The following is a 15,998-nucleotide window of genomic DNA, read 5'->3' as shown; positions in this document are numbered from 1 at the left end:
GGATAAATCACACGAACTTGATGGGCTGTTGTCAAATGTAGAAATGCGCTGCATATTTGTAGCATAAAAAAGTGTTCTCTAAGTGGTGGTTCTTGGTTTTATTGTGGGTTTGCCTGTGGCCGGCGTGTCCAGAGGTGAGTGTGCTCGTAGCAAGGTGGAATGACAGTCTGTGACCCAGTGCAATCAGAACAATGCATTGAGTGCTAGCAAAGTTGTCTTGTTGTTGTTGTTGTTGTTGTTGCTTTAACTTACTGTATACTTGAGCCCATTTGACCCACATGACGGGTAACTGTTTCCTTGATTTTTTTACTCTAACCAGAAAGGATTGCTGGCAAGACTTTCAAAGGCCTGGCTCATGCTGCAACACAGACGAATACGTCGGCGGCCTCTATATTCAGAGTTCTGGTTTAAAACATCATAAAAACACTTAGAGATGATGGATATCCAGGTGGGCAGACAAATCGAGAGATATTATTTACTCTTTACCCTCAGGGCCCGCAAGGTGGAGAAGCTGCATTGAGCTCCACCGTATTGGATCCTCGTGCCTTTTCCCATCTGTGTGAAGTATGGAGATTATGGCCTTTTCCCTACCATGACTGGTGCAGTCGTGACCATAGACCACATAACTGTATTAATATGCATTACTATTCTATTCCTCTTGTCCATAATTGTTATCAGGAAGAACAGAATCACTTTTAATTTCAAACTATACAAGCGAATTGTTTATTTATTTTTAAATCATAGAATAATATTCTTACTTTACATTACTGCGCGAATGAGCCTCATTATCCATATTTTTTTCTTTTTTGATCATTTTCAGTTTCTGTTTCCTTCTCTCTATAAATAATTTTAAAAGAATTTTTAATGATTTGATGAGGTTTAAGCCACTTTTCTTATAGCCTAAGGCACTGTTCTATATATTTTCCAATTAGAAATTTCTCGGTATTCACACTTATTCAGTAGCTATTTTAGTACATTATTCCTATTTGCTTCATTTTCTAAGTTTGCATATTTGCTATCCTTGATAAATCATGGAGAATAATTTTGAGTTTTAAAACTGCAACCTTCCAATCTATTATTTTTAAAGTGGGCATAAATATATCTTTACTTACGTGAAAGTGTTCACAATGTCAAGTTGAAATGAGTTACAAGATCAAATATTATATGTATATTGCATATATATGAGACACACACATATTCATACAAACACATGTACACACACATAGAAAAAGCCTGAAAATGTTAAGAAGGTAGTAATTTTAATGTGTTTTCTTTTGGAGGCGGGGCACTTATCTGTATCCTCTAGTTTCTGAATATTACTGCTTAATACGTGTTTTAAATGAAAGAAAATGAAACGTTTTAAATGAAAGAAAAGGGTTGGGATGGCCAGTGCACTGGGTCGTGTTGAGGGATGGCCTTCTCTGTGTATTCCAGACCTATCCCTCTCTGCCAAATGCTCAAGCCAGCAACCTGCCAGTCATTCCCAGCTCGTCCCTCTTCCTCACTTGTTTCCGCCCATCCCACGTCTTGCCGATGCCCCTTCTATTTCTCACATCCGGCCGCTTCTCCAAATCTTGACCATCCTTTCCAGTTCTCTAGTCCAAGCTAGCATTCTCTTGCCTGGATTTACGCAAAAATCTGCCAACAAGCTTCCCTGCTTCCGCTCCAGACCTCCCACTTCCATGTCCTCTACTGTTTAGCCGAGGGATCTCGCCCCATTGTAAATCTGATTGAGCAGGTCAGTGTCCCATTTCACACTCTGCGGTGGGCACCATTTTGGATACACTGTGGACAAGGCTGCTTGGCATGTGTGCTAAGGCTCTGCCTCCGCCTGAAAGTTTCCTCTGGACTCATGTCTGCTCACTCACGGTGCCCCCAGCCCAGTTGGTATTTGTCCACCAAGCTCTCCTCGGTCTGCAGGCAGGTGTTTGAGCAGGTTCCTCTCTCAGCCAGGCCTCTTAATGCTCTCAACCCCCTCCTGTGACACACATGCTTGTTACCAGGTAAATCCTGTCGATCCTATGTGCCTCAACCTAAATGTCATTTAAGGTCTTCTTTGGCTCTCAGTCGCAAACAGACCATACCTTCCGCTCTCTCTCTTTACAACTTGCAATTTTTTTTCAGTTTTTCTTACACATTTAATTGCATATTTATACGTGTGATTAATTATTTAACCTCCCCACCCCCCTCTGCATACTCAAATTGAAAGAGGGTAGAGACTGTGTCTTGTTCGTCTCTACATTCCCAGTGCCTCTGCCATGTCTGACATGTATGATGAGTGAACAAAAAGATGAAAGAACACTAGTCCTTGTGCACAATTCTATGCTAACGCACGTAGATCTGTCCCATTCTTTTGACTTGCTGCCACGCATTCCTCCAGCTGGTTTTGTCTTGCTTTTTCATTCAGTCTGACAATCTCTGCCTTTTAACTCGTGTGTGTAGATCATTTATTTTTATAGTTAATGTGATTGTTGTGACACTTAGGTTTCTCTTTTTCCATCCATTTACTTTTAACCTATTTGTTATGTTTAAGAACATTACTTAGAAGCCGCACATAATTTTTTTTTTAACCAGAATGAAACTTTTTGCGTTGCGTAAGGTGTTTAGACCATTTACATTTGAGGTGATCATTGACCTCATTAGATTTAAGTCTGTCAGCTTGTTATTTGTATTTATTTTGCCCCATATATTCTTTGTTCCTCTTCTCCTACCTCCTTTGGATTAGCCGACTCTCAGTTTTTTGTTTTTTTGGTTTTTTAGTAGTAGCTTTAGGGCTTAAAGTATATGCCTTTGCTATAACACAATATCTATTGAGGTGATATTTTGCCACTTCATATATAGTATAAAGAACTAACAATAGTATACTCTTGTTCCCCCACCTTCCTTTACAGTGCTGTTATAGTATGCTTTACTTACACCTTTGTTATAAAATTCACAATATACTGTTATGATTTTTATGCAACCAGCCTTCTATCTTTTAAAGAGATTTAAATAATAAGAAAAATATCGTACATGTAACCACATAGTTGCCACATCCCAGTGCTGTTCATTCCTTTGCGTGGATCTGTATTTCTCTTTTTTCTTTTTTTAATATTTTATCTATTTATTTGACAGAGAGAGAGGTCGCAAGTAGGCAGAGAGGCAGGCAGAGAGAGAGGGAGAAACAGGCTCCCCACTGAGCAGAGAGCCTAATGCGGGGCTCGATCCCAGGACCCTGAGATCATGACCTGAGCCAAAGGCAGAGACTTAAACCACTGAGCCACCCAGGCGCCCCTGGATCCGTATTTCTAACTGACGTTCTTTTTCTTCCACCTAAATGGCTTCCTTTACATTTCTTGTAATGAGAGTCTACTGGTGGTCAACTTTTGTATGTTAGAAATGGTAGACATTTTGCCTTTATTTTTGAAAGATATTTTCATTAAGTATAGAATTTTAGAGTGACAGGGCTTTTTTTTTCTTTCAGCATTTTAAAGATTTTACTCTACTGTCTTCTCATTGACATTACTTCCAACAGGAAACTCTGTATGTAATGTGCCTTTTTCCTGGGTCTGCTTTTAAGACTTTCTCTTTATTACTCTTTTTGTTTTTTCATAAACATATATAATTTTGATTACAACCAAATGTCTTGGTATAACTTTCTTTCTGTTTCTTGTGCTTGGTATTTGCTGAGCCACTGGGAATCTGTAGGCTTATCATGTTTATCAAATTTGGTGTTTGCTGAGCTTCTGGGAATCTGTAGGCTTAGTGTTTATCGAATCTGATGTTTGCTGAGCCTCTGGGAATCTGTAGGCTTATCGTGTTTATCAAATTTGGTGTTTGCTGAGCTTCTGGGAATCTGTAGGCTTAGCGTTTATCAAATTTGGTGTTTGCTGAGTTTCTGGGAATCTTTGGGCTAATAGTGTTTATCGAATTTGAGAATTTTTCAGTTACTATTTCTCCAAATTTCTTCTGTTCACTTCCTGTTTTCTTCTTCAGGGACTCCAATTACATCTATGTTGGCCACTGAAAGTAATCCCACATCTCACTGATGATGTAATTATGTATTTATTCTCTTTCTCTGAGCTTCGTTCTGTTCCATTTCTATTACTCTATCTTTAAGTCCGTTTCCCTTTTCTTTGACACTATGAATCTTCATTCATCCCATCCAGTGTATTTTCCATCTCAGACATCCAGTGTATTTTCCATCTCAGACATCTCAGACATCTCAGTGTAGTTTCATCTCTAGAAGTTTGACGTGTGTCTCCTTGTTATATCTTCACTGTCTCCACTTAATTTTTTGAATGTATGTAATTCAGTTATAATAGCTGTTTTGATGTCCTTACCTATTTGTTCTAATACCTGTGTCAGTTCTGAATCTGTTTCAGCAGACTGATTTTTACCCCTCATCATTTTCCTGCTTCTTGGCACACTAGAAATCTTTGGTTGTATAACAGACATTGTAAATTTTACCTTGTTGAGTGCTGGATATTTTTGTATTCCTGCAACATTCTTCAGCTTTGTTATAGAATAGTTAAGCTACTTGAAAACAGTTTGATCCTTTCTGGCCCTGCCTTTAGGCTTCAAATGAGACCAAAACCATGTTTAGTTTAGTGCTAAATTGTTCCCCACAACCGAAGTAAGGCCTTTCTGAGTACATTACCTAATAAATTAGGTGGATTTTCCAATCTGGCTAGTGAGAATATACACTGCTCTTGTCTTTGTGTGAGCTCTGGATACTGTTTCTTATAATTTGGGGGTCCTTTAGAAGGGCAATTTCGCCTCCAGTGTCTGAACTATTTTTTGTTGTCATGCCTGGGAGGGCTGCTGATACCTACTGGGTAGCAGCTAGGAGTGCTGCTGAACATCCCACTAGAGGGTAGCCCCCAAAAGAGGAATGTTTCCATATAAAATGTTGATAATGTGGAGGTTGAGAAACTCTGTTACAATCTTTCCAGATGGCTCATTCTCTGGCCTGCTGTTGTCTCACACACACATGCTGATTAGTACTCTGCTGAATTCTCAAGGAGTCTCCTCTGCAGTCTTCCAGAGTTCTTTCTCCATGCAGCTCTCTTTATTTATTATTGTTATCAAATGTCATGTCTAAAGAAAGACACTTGCCTTGAGGCACCTGGGTGGCTCAGTTGGTTAAGCACCTGACTCTTGATTTTGGGTCAGGTCATGATCTTGAGGTTGTGAGATGGAGCCCTGTGTTGGGCTCTGTGCTCAGCGGGGAGCCTGCTTGAGGCTTTTCTCTCTCTTTTTCTCCCCTTTCCCCCACTTGTGCTCTCTCTCTGTCTCTCTGTCTCTCTTTCAAATAAATAAATAAATATTTTTTAAAAAGAAAGGAAGAAGGAAAGAAACTTGCCTTGTTTTAATCTTCTCAATCAGTAATTATTTACTATAATTATTTTTCTGTCCCTATGTCTTCTCAACAAGCATAATTTTTGTTACTCCAAGTAGATTTCTCTTTTGTCATATTTCCTTTCACAGGTTTGTTTGTGTTTTATTATTTTTTTAAGATTTTATTTATTTATTTGACAGACAGAGATCACAAGTAGGCAGAGAGGCAGGCAGAGAGAGAGGAGGGGAAGCAGGCTCCCTGCTGAGCAGAGAGCCCAATGTAGGGCTTGATCCCAGGACCCTGAGATCATGACCTGAGCTGAAGGCAAAGGCTTAACCCACTGAGCCACCCAGGCACCCCTTTGTGTTTTAACTTTGTGCTTCAAACAAGATACCTTAATTCACTTGTATTCCTCTATTTAAACCTGTAACCTCAAATTTTAGTTGTGCTTGAATTGAGCATTACAAAGAAATCATCATAGTATGATTTTATTTTTGTACTTAATTGTTTTAATTCTTTGCTTTGTAAATTTGCTGCAGGAAATGAGATTTCATCTAAAATTAACAATAGCAATTGATTTCCTCTTGTGCTCAATTGGCTTTAATCTAGCTCTTCAATAAAGGAAATACTTAGAGATTCTTATGGGTGTGCAAAGTTGTACTTATTATTTGATTAACATAATTGGTAATAAATCATAAATACTAACGTACTAGGGAAAATATGAATTGTGACTACGAAAGGTAAAATTTTCTTGGCATTGTGTACAAATAGCGTAATTTAGATCTGTAATCTAAAATACACTTGAGTAAATGAGTGTTTTTCTGAAGTCTGCTTATTCTTTTGGATGAGCTTTTTCAAACTATTACAAACATAGGAGGACGGTCTGGGCAGAAGATACTCAAAGCGACATTCGGGAATTTTTAATTCTTACAGAAAATAACTAACAGTGGGAGCATGAGGGAATTTGACCAATGGCTTACTTAATCCTCGGGTTTGGGTATTTGTTTTTATTTCAGTTGCTAGATAGACACATAAGTTCACTGAATTTTTTAAAAAGATTTTATTTATTTATTTGACAGAGAGAAAGAGATCACAAGTAGGCAAAGAAGCAGGCAGAGGGAGAAGGGGAAGCAAGCTCCCTGCTGAGCAGAGATCCTGGATGCGGGCCTTGATCCCAGGACCCTGAGATCATGACCTGAACCGAAGGCAGAGGCTTAACCCACTGAGCCACCCAGGCGCCCCAAGTTCATTGAATTTTTGAAGTACAGATGATTCTAGGGATGTTTGTTATAAGCTGGATACATTGTAATCATTGGCTGAAGGATTTTAAAGATACACAAAGTCCAATTAAAATCAGATAACTTGCTAAAAGTGCAATTAAAAAATGTTTCTTTGGAATTAGGAACACGTTATGAAACAGGGTAAAACTTGTTAAGGTCTGTGGCCAAGTTTCAAAGCAGTTTTAACTAAAATGTCTGAAATAGACAATATGATTACCCTAAATCTGGTGTCCTGCCCATTCATTTAGTCAACCAAATACTTTGCAGAAAAAATTTGAGAAAAAAAATAGTAACCCAATAATGGAATTTGCTTTAAGACCAGCCATGTTTTCCAGAGGTGTGCTGTAGTCAGTAACTGGGTTGTTTTTCAAGGAGCTAAGGAAAGTCAACCAAACCAGTTATATACATGCTATAGCAAGTTGAATGAGAGCTTTTTGGTCCACTTTATTTCTGATAGTTTTTCCTTTATTTTTTTCAAAGGCCTTGCCCACTGTTGCAGCTAAGATCCTGTCCATTAAATGCTTTATGCTAAGTATGTGCACAGTGAAACTTTTCCTGTGTAGGACTGTACAATCACCATCAAAATGCTTCGATTTAGCCCTACTTAAGCAGCTGCATTTTTTAACCTTCAAATCTTTAGCTGTGAGAGCAGAAGATAATGCAGAAAACTGCCGTTTGAAGTCATATTGAACTCATTGACTTCCATCAGAAGCATTACAGTGGTTGCAAACATTACAGTGTAGATTAAATCCTTGAAGAGTCTGAACTATGAGCAAAAATGGGGAGAGAGATGCAAAAGACTTTTTATTGTTTGGAAACACTAAGATCAAAATGTCTCTGTCTTTGATGGTATATTTGAATACTACATCTCGATTTATCATGGCCCTTCAAAATTGCTTCCCAGATAAAGAAAAGTAATATATTTGTGGCCAGAGATATTCTATAAAGCTCAAGAATACCTAAAATTATCTTTTATTAGCATTTTATTGATTCTGATTTATAAACATTGGTAACATCACCATAGGGATGCATATTTACTATTGATGATATATATTTGTATCGCCACGTTAAAGAACTTATTATCTAATTTGCAAGATCGTGAAATTATATCGTGGGTTGTATAATAGAGAATACATTTTGCATTCTAAAATGCAAAGGGACAATTAAAGATAGAATGGAAATATGAATGATCTAATGCAGACAGTGATCATTTTTTCTACAAAGGTCCAGGCAGTAAAGAGTTTAAACTTTGCAGGCCGGCAGGTCTCTGCATTAGTTTCCTAGAGCTGTGATAATAAACTACCCCAAACTCAGTGGCTTAAAACAACAGAAGTTTATCTTTTCAGTTCTGGAGGCAAGAAGTATGAAAATGAAGGTATGGGCAGTGCCGTGCTTTCTCTGAAATTCTTGGGAAGAGTCTGGTCCTTGTCTCTCTCCTATTTGTCTGTATGTGTCTGTATCCAAATCTTCTTCTCTTGTCTCTTAGAAAGACACCGTTAGACTTAGGTCTACTGACATCATTTGATTCAGGACCCACCCTAATCTAGTCTAACTGCATGCTTGCTCACTTGCCACTATAAATGTCATAAGGTCACATTCACAGGTACTAGGCATTAAGACTTTGATGTATCTCTTTGAGAGACACAATTCAGTTCACTGCAGTCTCCGTGGCAAGCATTCAACTCTGCCTTTGTAACATGAGCACAGCCAAAGACAATACATAAATAAATACATGTACTATGTTCCAATAAAACTTTATTTACAGGGACACCTTGGTGGCTCAGTGGGTTAAGCCTCTGCCTTCGGCTCAGGTCATGATCCCAGGGTCCCGGGATTGAGCCCCACATCGGGCTCTTTGCTCAGTGGGGAGCCTGCTTCCTCCTCTCTCTGCTTGCCTCTCTGCCTACTTGAGATCTCTGTCTGTCAAATAAATAATTTTTTTTTTAAAAACCACTTGATTTACAGAAAGAGGTGATAGGTGAGATTTGGCTGGTATACTAGAGTTTACCAGAGCCTGGTCTAACTGAAGCAAAATTACAGTGGAAGAAAGAAAAAAAAAAAGGCAATTTCCTCTGGCCTCAATCAGTCCATTTTTTTGTTTGTTTGGTTGGCTGGTTTTGGGGTTTTTTGTTTGTTTTTTCAATCAGTCCATTTTTAAAGCATAAAATGCATACGTATGTGTATATTCAGCACACTATTTTAAAATAGATGTCAACTCAAGGCAAGAGCTGGAAATTTTATAATAATTTCAAAACCGAAGTTCTATTACTAAGAATGCTTGAACTAAGGTATTTATCTGGTCAATGGAAAGCTTTTTTTTTTTAATAAATAAGATTTTATTTATTTATTTGAGGGAGAGTTAGCAAGCAAGAGAGAGAGAGAGAGAGAGAGAACATGATCAGGGGAGGGGCAGAGGGAGATGGAGAAGCAGACTCCCTGCTGAGCAGGGAGCCCGATGCAGGGCTGGATCCTGAGACTCCAGGATCATGACCTAAGCGAAAGCAGACACACAACCAACTGAGCCACCCAAACACCCCAACCGAAAGCTTTTCAATAATCATTTAGTGGGGCGCCTGGGTGGCTCAGTGGGTTAAAGCCTCTGCCTTCAGCTCGGGTCATGATCCCAGGGTCCTGGGATCGAGCCCCACATCGGGCCCCATGCTTGGCTGGGAGCCTGCTTCCCCCTCTCTCTCTGCCTACTCTTCATTTCTGTCTGTCAAATCAATAAATTTAAAAAAAAAAGAAAAAATAATAATCATTTAGTTACAAGAGTTGATATGGCCTTTCTCCAAAGAGATCAAGATTTTTCTTGAACTCACACACACACATTGACTCTGTTAGAAAGAATGTCCCTGATTCTCCCCACTACGTGTATGCCCCATGAGTGCAGGGACATTGTTTCATTTAATGGTGTGTCCTCAGCACGTGGAAGAGAGCCGAATACATAACAGTCCTTCAATAAATACTGACCGAAAGTAACTTTTGTTTTCCCTGGAACAAAGAGGGTGAATCGGTGTGTTGTTTTAACCATGTCATATAGAACTATGCCCTGTTACTACTGTATCTTGAAATTATTTATTTTAAACTCAAAGGAGAGCTACAATAAAAGAAATTCAATTTCTATTAAGAGCTATTGGAAGAATGCGTTAAGAGAATAATGGGGTAATGAATCAGAAGAGGTCAGGATAAAAATCCTAGTTTTTAAAAATTTAATCAGATTCGGGGCGCCTGGGTGGCTCAATGGGTTAAAGCCTCTGCCTTTGGCTCAGGTCATGATCCCAGAGTCCTGGGATCGAGCCCCACATCGGGCTCTCTGCTCCACAGGGAGCCTGGTTCTTCCTCTCTCTGCCTGCCTCTCTGCCTAGTTGTGATTTCTCTCTGTCAAATAAATAAAATTAAAAAAAAATTTAATCAGATTCATGGAAAATCAGAAAAGGGCAGGGAAGTCAAGATGTGTTTCAATAGCCAAGGTAAATATTAGCAACTACACTTAACAGCCCGGCTCAGGTCAGTAGTGGAGAAATGTGGAAGCCCATGTGAAGGCACCTTCATGGACAGTAGAAATAGAAGATACAGTTTGGTTCAAGAGATAGCAGGAGGAGCCATCCGGCTTTTCCGAGCATAGGCTCTGGAGCTCTGTGATCATTCCAGCTCAGAATTTCACCACTCTCCTTATAGCTGTATGGAAGGCAGAAGTCGGAAAGTGAAAGGTAAAGGACTCATGATGTTGCTCAGACAGAACCGAGAGTTGTCGGCAGCATAGATGTAAACTGAACCCATGTGGGAGAGTCTGAGTCAGCACTGAGACATCATGTTGAAAGCACAGTAAGGAGAGGCGTGATGGGTATGATGATAGCCAAGGATCAAGAAAGGGGGAGAAATTCCTTGGGAGAAGGATTCTCCATGGGAGAAAATATCTAAAAAGAAGTCACAGCCCTATGGATGTGGAACCAAAGAGAAGATCTGGGGCCACCAGAAATCATTTGTTTCAAGTTGATTATGGAATCATTCCAGTAACAAGTGGGTTTAGGAAAGGATTGGAGTGGGAGCAAACACTGAAGGCCTTTGGGGACCTTCAGATTTAAGAGAAAGATCAAATGAGAAAGAAAAAAAGTCAAAGGAGGATCATTTAAAATGCAGAGTAGGCGTGCTAGGCTGACTCAGAGGAGGTGGACTCAGGATCTCAGGGTCTTGAGTTTAAGCCCACGGTGGGTGTAGAGATTACTTAAATAAATAAACTTTAAAAAAAATTTAAAAATGAAATGCTGACTAGCCCTGGACCACCATCCCTCCTTAGGCGTAGTCACTTTGACCCCTGTCCATTGAGAAAATCAGGAAAAAGGCTATTGCAAAGCAAAGAAACATAATTCACCTTCCTCCTTGTTACTTAATCTTGTCACCGGAAGTTGGAAAAACTACCCCATCAAATTAGCTACTTGAATTGCCTTAAAATGAGAAAAGCACGGGATTTCTTTCTTTCTTTCTTTCTTTTTTAGATTTCATTTATTTATTTGAGAAAGAAAGAGCAAACACATATGAGCTTGAAGGGGGCAAAGGAGGGGGAAAGGGAAAAGCAGGCCCCCCCACTGAGCAGGGAGCCGGATGTAGACTCCATCCTGGGACCCCAGGATCATGACCTGAGCCCAAAGCAGATGCGTAACTGACTGAGCCAACCCAGCACCCCTGGGATAGAGCAGATTAAATTCATTTTCTAGAAAGGAAAATGCATTTTTAGGAGAGGAATAGGAGAGAAGGATCTGCTTTTTCCATAGTTGAAGATGTTTAGGTCCTTGAAACATGAAAATTATGCCAGCAGAAGAAAAAGTCTTTGCAAAAAATTAATAGAATGTCCAAGGTATTTGACAAAGTTTCTCTTCCAAGAATCTCCCAATTTGCTCCTGCCCTTTTAAAAAAAACCAAAAGAAATAAAATAGTATACATTTTTGTAAGAAAAAGAAAAGGAATTTATTTGTGAATGGAGAAAATGCGGTAAGAGAAAATTGCCCCATCATGGAAAATTCAACCAACATATCGAGGCCTACTTTGAGCTGGCTTCTGTATTGAAATCTGATCTTGAGATTAATGTTTTGTATTAATGTGAAAAATCAGTTATACTAGCTTTAGCAAGTGTCCATAACTCTCAGAAAGTATTCCTTACTTCCTGGTCATACAGGCTATTTTACAGTGATTTCACAAATTTTCTTTTTTTATTGCTGTCAAAAGCAAGTTTTCTAGATAGACGACAGTATTACTTTCCACCATTTTCCAGATTGAGAAGGATGTAAGGTAGTCCGTTTTTTGATGAAGGTTATGCTGACATTATGCAAACCTTTTATCTTTGCAGAGAGGCCAATGAGAGTTGAACCCTGAGTGTAATTTGTGCCAAGCAGGACTGATGTGTGCCCAGAAGGAATGAAGTATGGATGTGAAAGAACGTAGGCCTTACTGCTCGCTGACCAAGAGCCGACGAGAGAAAGAACGGCGGTACACAAATTCGTCAGCGGACAATGAAGAGTGTAGGGTACCCACACAGAAGTCTTACAGTTCCAGTGAAACCCTGAAAGCTTTTGATCATGATTCCTCGCGGCTGCTTTACGGAAACAGAGTAAAGGATTTGGTTCACAGAGAGGCAGACGAATACACCAGACAAGGTAGGTCATGGTCCTCATAAAACATGGAGCTCTCCAATGGCGCCAGCTTGTAGTTGTTGCTTTTACATGATAATTTTCCAAGTTCACTGGTTATCACTGATTCAGATTTTTGAGTTATGAGATGGTCACCTCGTATTCCAGAGTAAAGATAGAAGACCACCCACAGGCACACTGACCCCAGATAAGGGGGCTGACACATGGGGAATCACTGTACACAGTTCGTGCGTGAGCTTTGCGATTCTGCTCACGGCCCCCGTGTGTGCATAAACTGGACACCCAGGTCTCCATCTCATGAAGGTGTCACACGCATTGTTTCTACAGTTGGAACTGATACCCGGGGGGAGGAACAATGATGGGAAAAGCCCTGTTAACTCATTAGAAAGGAAGAACCTTATTCTGAATGATCTCATGATCCACGCAGCCCGTCTGGCTCTGAAGACAAGAGCCTACTACAAGAGGCAATCTAGAACATTGAAGTTATACCTTAAAACATCCTGTCTTCTCATAATCCATGAGGGTTTGGTCATTTGCATGTATTTGTTGACCATTTTTTTATGCCCTGTTTGCTGCCTGCATATTCTACCAGTGGAGTAATGACTTCGTAATTCTACTTCATAATCTTAGACCTACCAATTTCCACACGTTCAGACAATAGCTTATTTTAAACGTGGCGTCCATAGTTCTATGTTGTTTCTTCTAATACATTTTTGAGATGGGGGCAAGATTACTCCTAATAAAGATAAAGTCCTCTTACATTTAACTTGCTTCATCAGTTTGCACAGAACTTAGCATCCCTTAGCTCATTTAATCAGGAAATGAGGAAAAATAAATTAAACTTCAAATGTAAAGAATATAGTCATTCTTTTCCAGTCACCTTACAAACAGTGTGACTAACAGTTTGATATTGAGCAGGAACAAATTTAAGAAAAAGTAATAAAGCAATAAATCATTCAAAACTTTGGAAATTTTCCATGGTTCTTTTCTTCTCTACTTTGTGGAAAGAGCCATCCTAATGAGACTGAAATAGCGTTCACTCACCCAAACCAGTTTACCTCAAAGACTCATTTGATTTGCTAAAGAGAGACTTCCCCCCCAACAAAGCAGGTCTTACTAATATTACAGGTATCATAGTTTATGAAAGGGGACAAAATAGCTTAACATTTTTAAATCCAGTTTTTAAGGGACAATCTAAAACACATATCCGAGATACATTCTCTGGGTAAGCCAAGGGACTTGAAGTCATTGTACCACGTCTTGTAATTCCAAACCTGATTTTTTTTTTTCTTTCATATTGTCTACACAGCTGGCAGAGATTATCAGGGCACATTTGAAAACGCATAGGTACTGTGAAATGCATGCAATCTGAACCCAGTGTGAAGCCTTGCTTTTTGTAACAAAAACAACTGCATAGTGCCCTCTTGGAAAAAAAAAAATGCATCGTGGGATACCATTAGAAGAAAAAAAAAAAAAAAAAAAAAAAACTCCGCACATGTGGCGTGATGCGTGGAGGCTCATCTCCACCCCAAGCAAGCATTTAGTTTTGGCAGCACAAGGGATGCTTAAACGGGTTAAAAATAGCAAGCTGAAATTTTCACCTCCTAGGCAGTGCTAATCCAGCACAGACTGTGGTTGATGACACGGCGGGACCATCTGTGGAAACCCTGGAACCGAAGTTCTTGGGGGCCCAAAGAGTACCATCACTCAGCTTCTTGCCAGCCAAGGAGGGGAGAAAAAGGGGGGGGGGGGCGTGGAGGAAAGAGGGAGTGAGCGAGGCAGCAGAGGGAGGCCCCTTGTCTGGAGCAGCTGGAGGGGGCAGGGAGAAGAGTTTTCAGGGCAGGAGAGAAAGGAAAAGCAGGAGTGTGACGGGGCTGCCATCCACCTGACACGATCATAAATCAGGCCGTATTAAAAACAGACATGGAATGTCCTGCTCTGAACAGCCAACACGTGCTGATTCCTTAGTGGGCTCCAGACGTGGCGCTAACCAGGTTATGTGCACGATCATCTGACCCCCCCAGATGGGGGGGGCTCCCAGTAGTGCCCTCCTTTCCCAGATGAAGAGGTCTGACACCCCAAGGTTGACAACAGCTGAGCTGGGACTTGAACCTGTCCTAGCGCTCGGCTTCCGACCTCTCTGGGCAGGGACCACAGCAGAAAAACGGGCAATTCCATGGAAGAAGCGCCCTTTGCTTGGTCGGTGTCAATTCTGGTCAGTTTTGCTGGGGTGGATAGAGAGAAACAGGGAGACATCTTTAGGAAATAAGATTGATACGATTATTTGTGACCAGGTGGGGGGAGTGGGAGGGCCAGGGGGAGGGCGATTTGCAGATACTTTGTCTCTCCTGCGGTTCCATACAGGGGATGTGTGTAGCAGGAGCAGCAAGTGTAGCAGGGAAATGACTAAGGAAAGGCTGCGATCAGATTGTTTTTCTCAAGCAAGCATAATGAAATATCCTCCCAGGCTTTCATTTTCTTTGAACCTGACAAATGTCAATTTTTCCTCACTGACTATTATGCTGTGGGATTAATTATTTAATTGACAAAATGTGCTTCCTGCCACAGCTCCTGACATCATACACGTAATAAAAATGAAAGATGAAATAAATAGAAATAAATAAATAGAAAACTATAAATAAATAAATATATAATAAATATAAATAATATATATAATAAATAAATAATAAATAATAAATAAATAAATAATAAATAAATAAATAATAAATATAAAAAAATATAAATAAATAAATAAATAGAAAACTATTGCTAGTAGCCAGAGATCTTTGAAACAATTCCAAAGAATCATGCTAATTTAGCTTGTCCATGGAGTTTTAAAACAACTTGTCAATTCTCCATCCACTTATCCTGTGAATGACACAGGAAAAGCTGCTCCAGCCAGAGGAAGGGCTAGGTAGAAACAAACCCCTGCTAATGCAATTACATGGAGAATTCAAATCTAGAAATACGATGTTTTTATGTTTCTTGCCCAGTTTTGTGGGCTATCATCAAACTTGATTTTAATCTGTGTGTGTGTGTGTGTGTGTGTGTGTGTGTGTGTGTGTGTGTGTGGCTTTCCTGACTGGCAGGTGACTCTCATCAATTACATGGTCTGTTTAGATACCGTAAAGCTAGATATGATTTCATTTTCACAATAATGTGTAATCTGGCTGGATCTCACAAAGGTCTCTCACTCTGTCTCTCTCTTTTTTTCAATCTCTTCTTGTGGTTTATTCGGTGATGGAAATAGTTGTTCTAGCAGCTGTGGAACTCTCTGTAGGTGTGATGGGGTTAGGGTAACAATGGCTTGGTTTGCATTCTTGGATACTATTTTCTTTGATTCATCTTTGAAGAGAATTTATCCTGTCAGGTCTAAGACATATTTCTCATGAAACCGCTGCAGAAGATCATCCCACAGTTTTAGAGAAGTGATAAAATAAAAGATCTTTTTTTTTTCTCTGCACTACTATATACATTGTTCATAGTGTCCTTAACCAAATGAAAATGCTTATCAACTCCAACAAGGGGTGTTGTCCATGAGGGTGATTTTGGAAACAAGGTGATGTCTGGAAATAAGAACGCTTTTGTTCCCCAGAACCATGAGCCTGAAAAGATCATCCTTGAGACAGTCTTAACCCGAGACATTTACCAGTCAGTCAATCAGTCAGTAATTGGTGTTGGGTGGTGAACTGCAGAATTTTAAAATGAAAAGACCACCGCTTACTCTCCATTTATAGAATGGCAGCGGGGAGG

At 39.8% G+C, this 15,998-nt stretch overlaps 1 protein-coding gene across 4 annotated transcripts in view; it reads left to right on the top strand.

The window, feature by feature from the left end:
• Positions 1–15,998, top strand: part of TENM3 (teneurin transmembrane protein 3) — a 598,389-nt gene that overhangs the window by 150,280 nt on the left and 432,111 nt on the right. For all 4 annotated transcript variants that reach the window (XM_045997095.1, XM_045997094.1, XM_045997093.1 and 1 more), the window contains exon 2: positions 11,945–12,251. In XM_045997095.1, the coding sequence (XP_045853051.1) occupies positions 12,020–12,251 (232 nt within the window). In that variant the 5' untranslated portion in view covers positions 11,945–12,019. The remainder of the gene's footprint in view (positions 1–11,944; positions 12,252–15,998) is intronic.

Source organism: Meles meles, chromosome 2 (genome assembly GCF_922984935.1).
Source record: "Meles meles chromosome 2, mMelMel3.1 paternal haplotype, whole genome shotgun sequence".
In the NCBI taxonomy this organism is placed as follows: Eukaryota; Metazoa; Chordata; class Mammalia; order Carnivora; family Mustelidae; genus Meles; species Meles meles.
The sequence above is the reverse complement of the archived record's forward strand: the minus strand, read 5'-3'. Positions and strand labels throughout refer to the sequence as shown.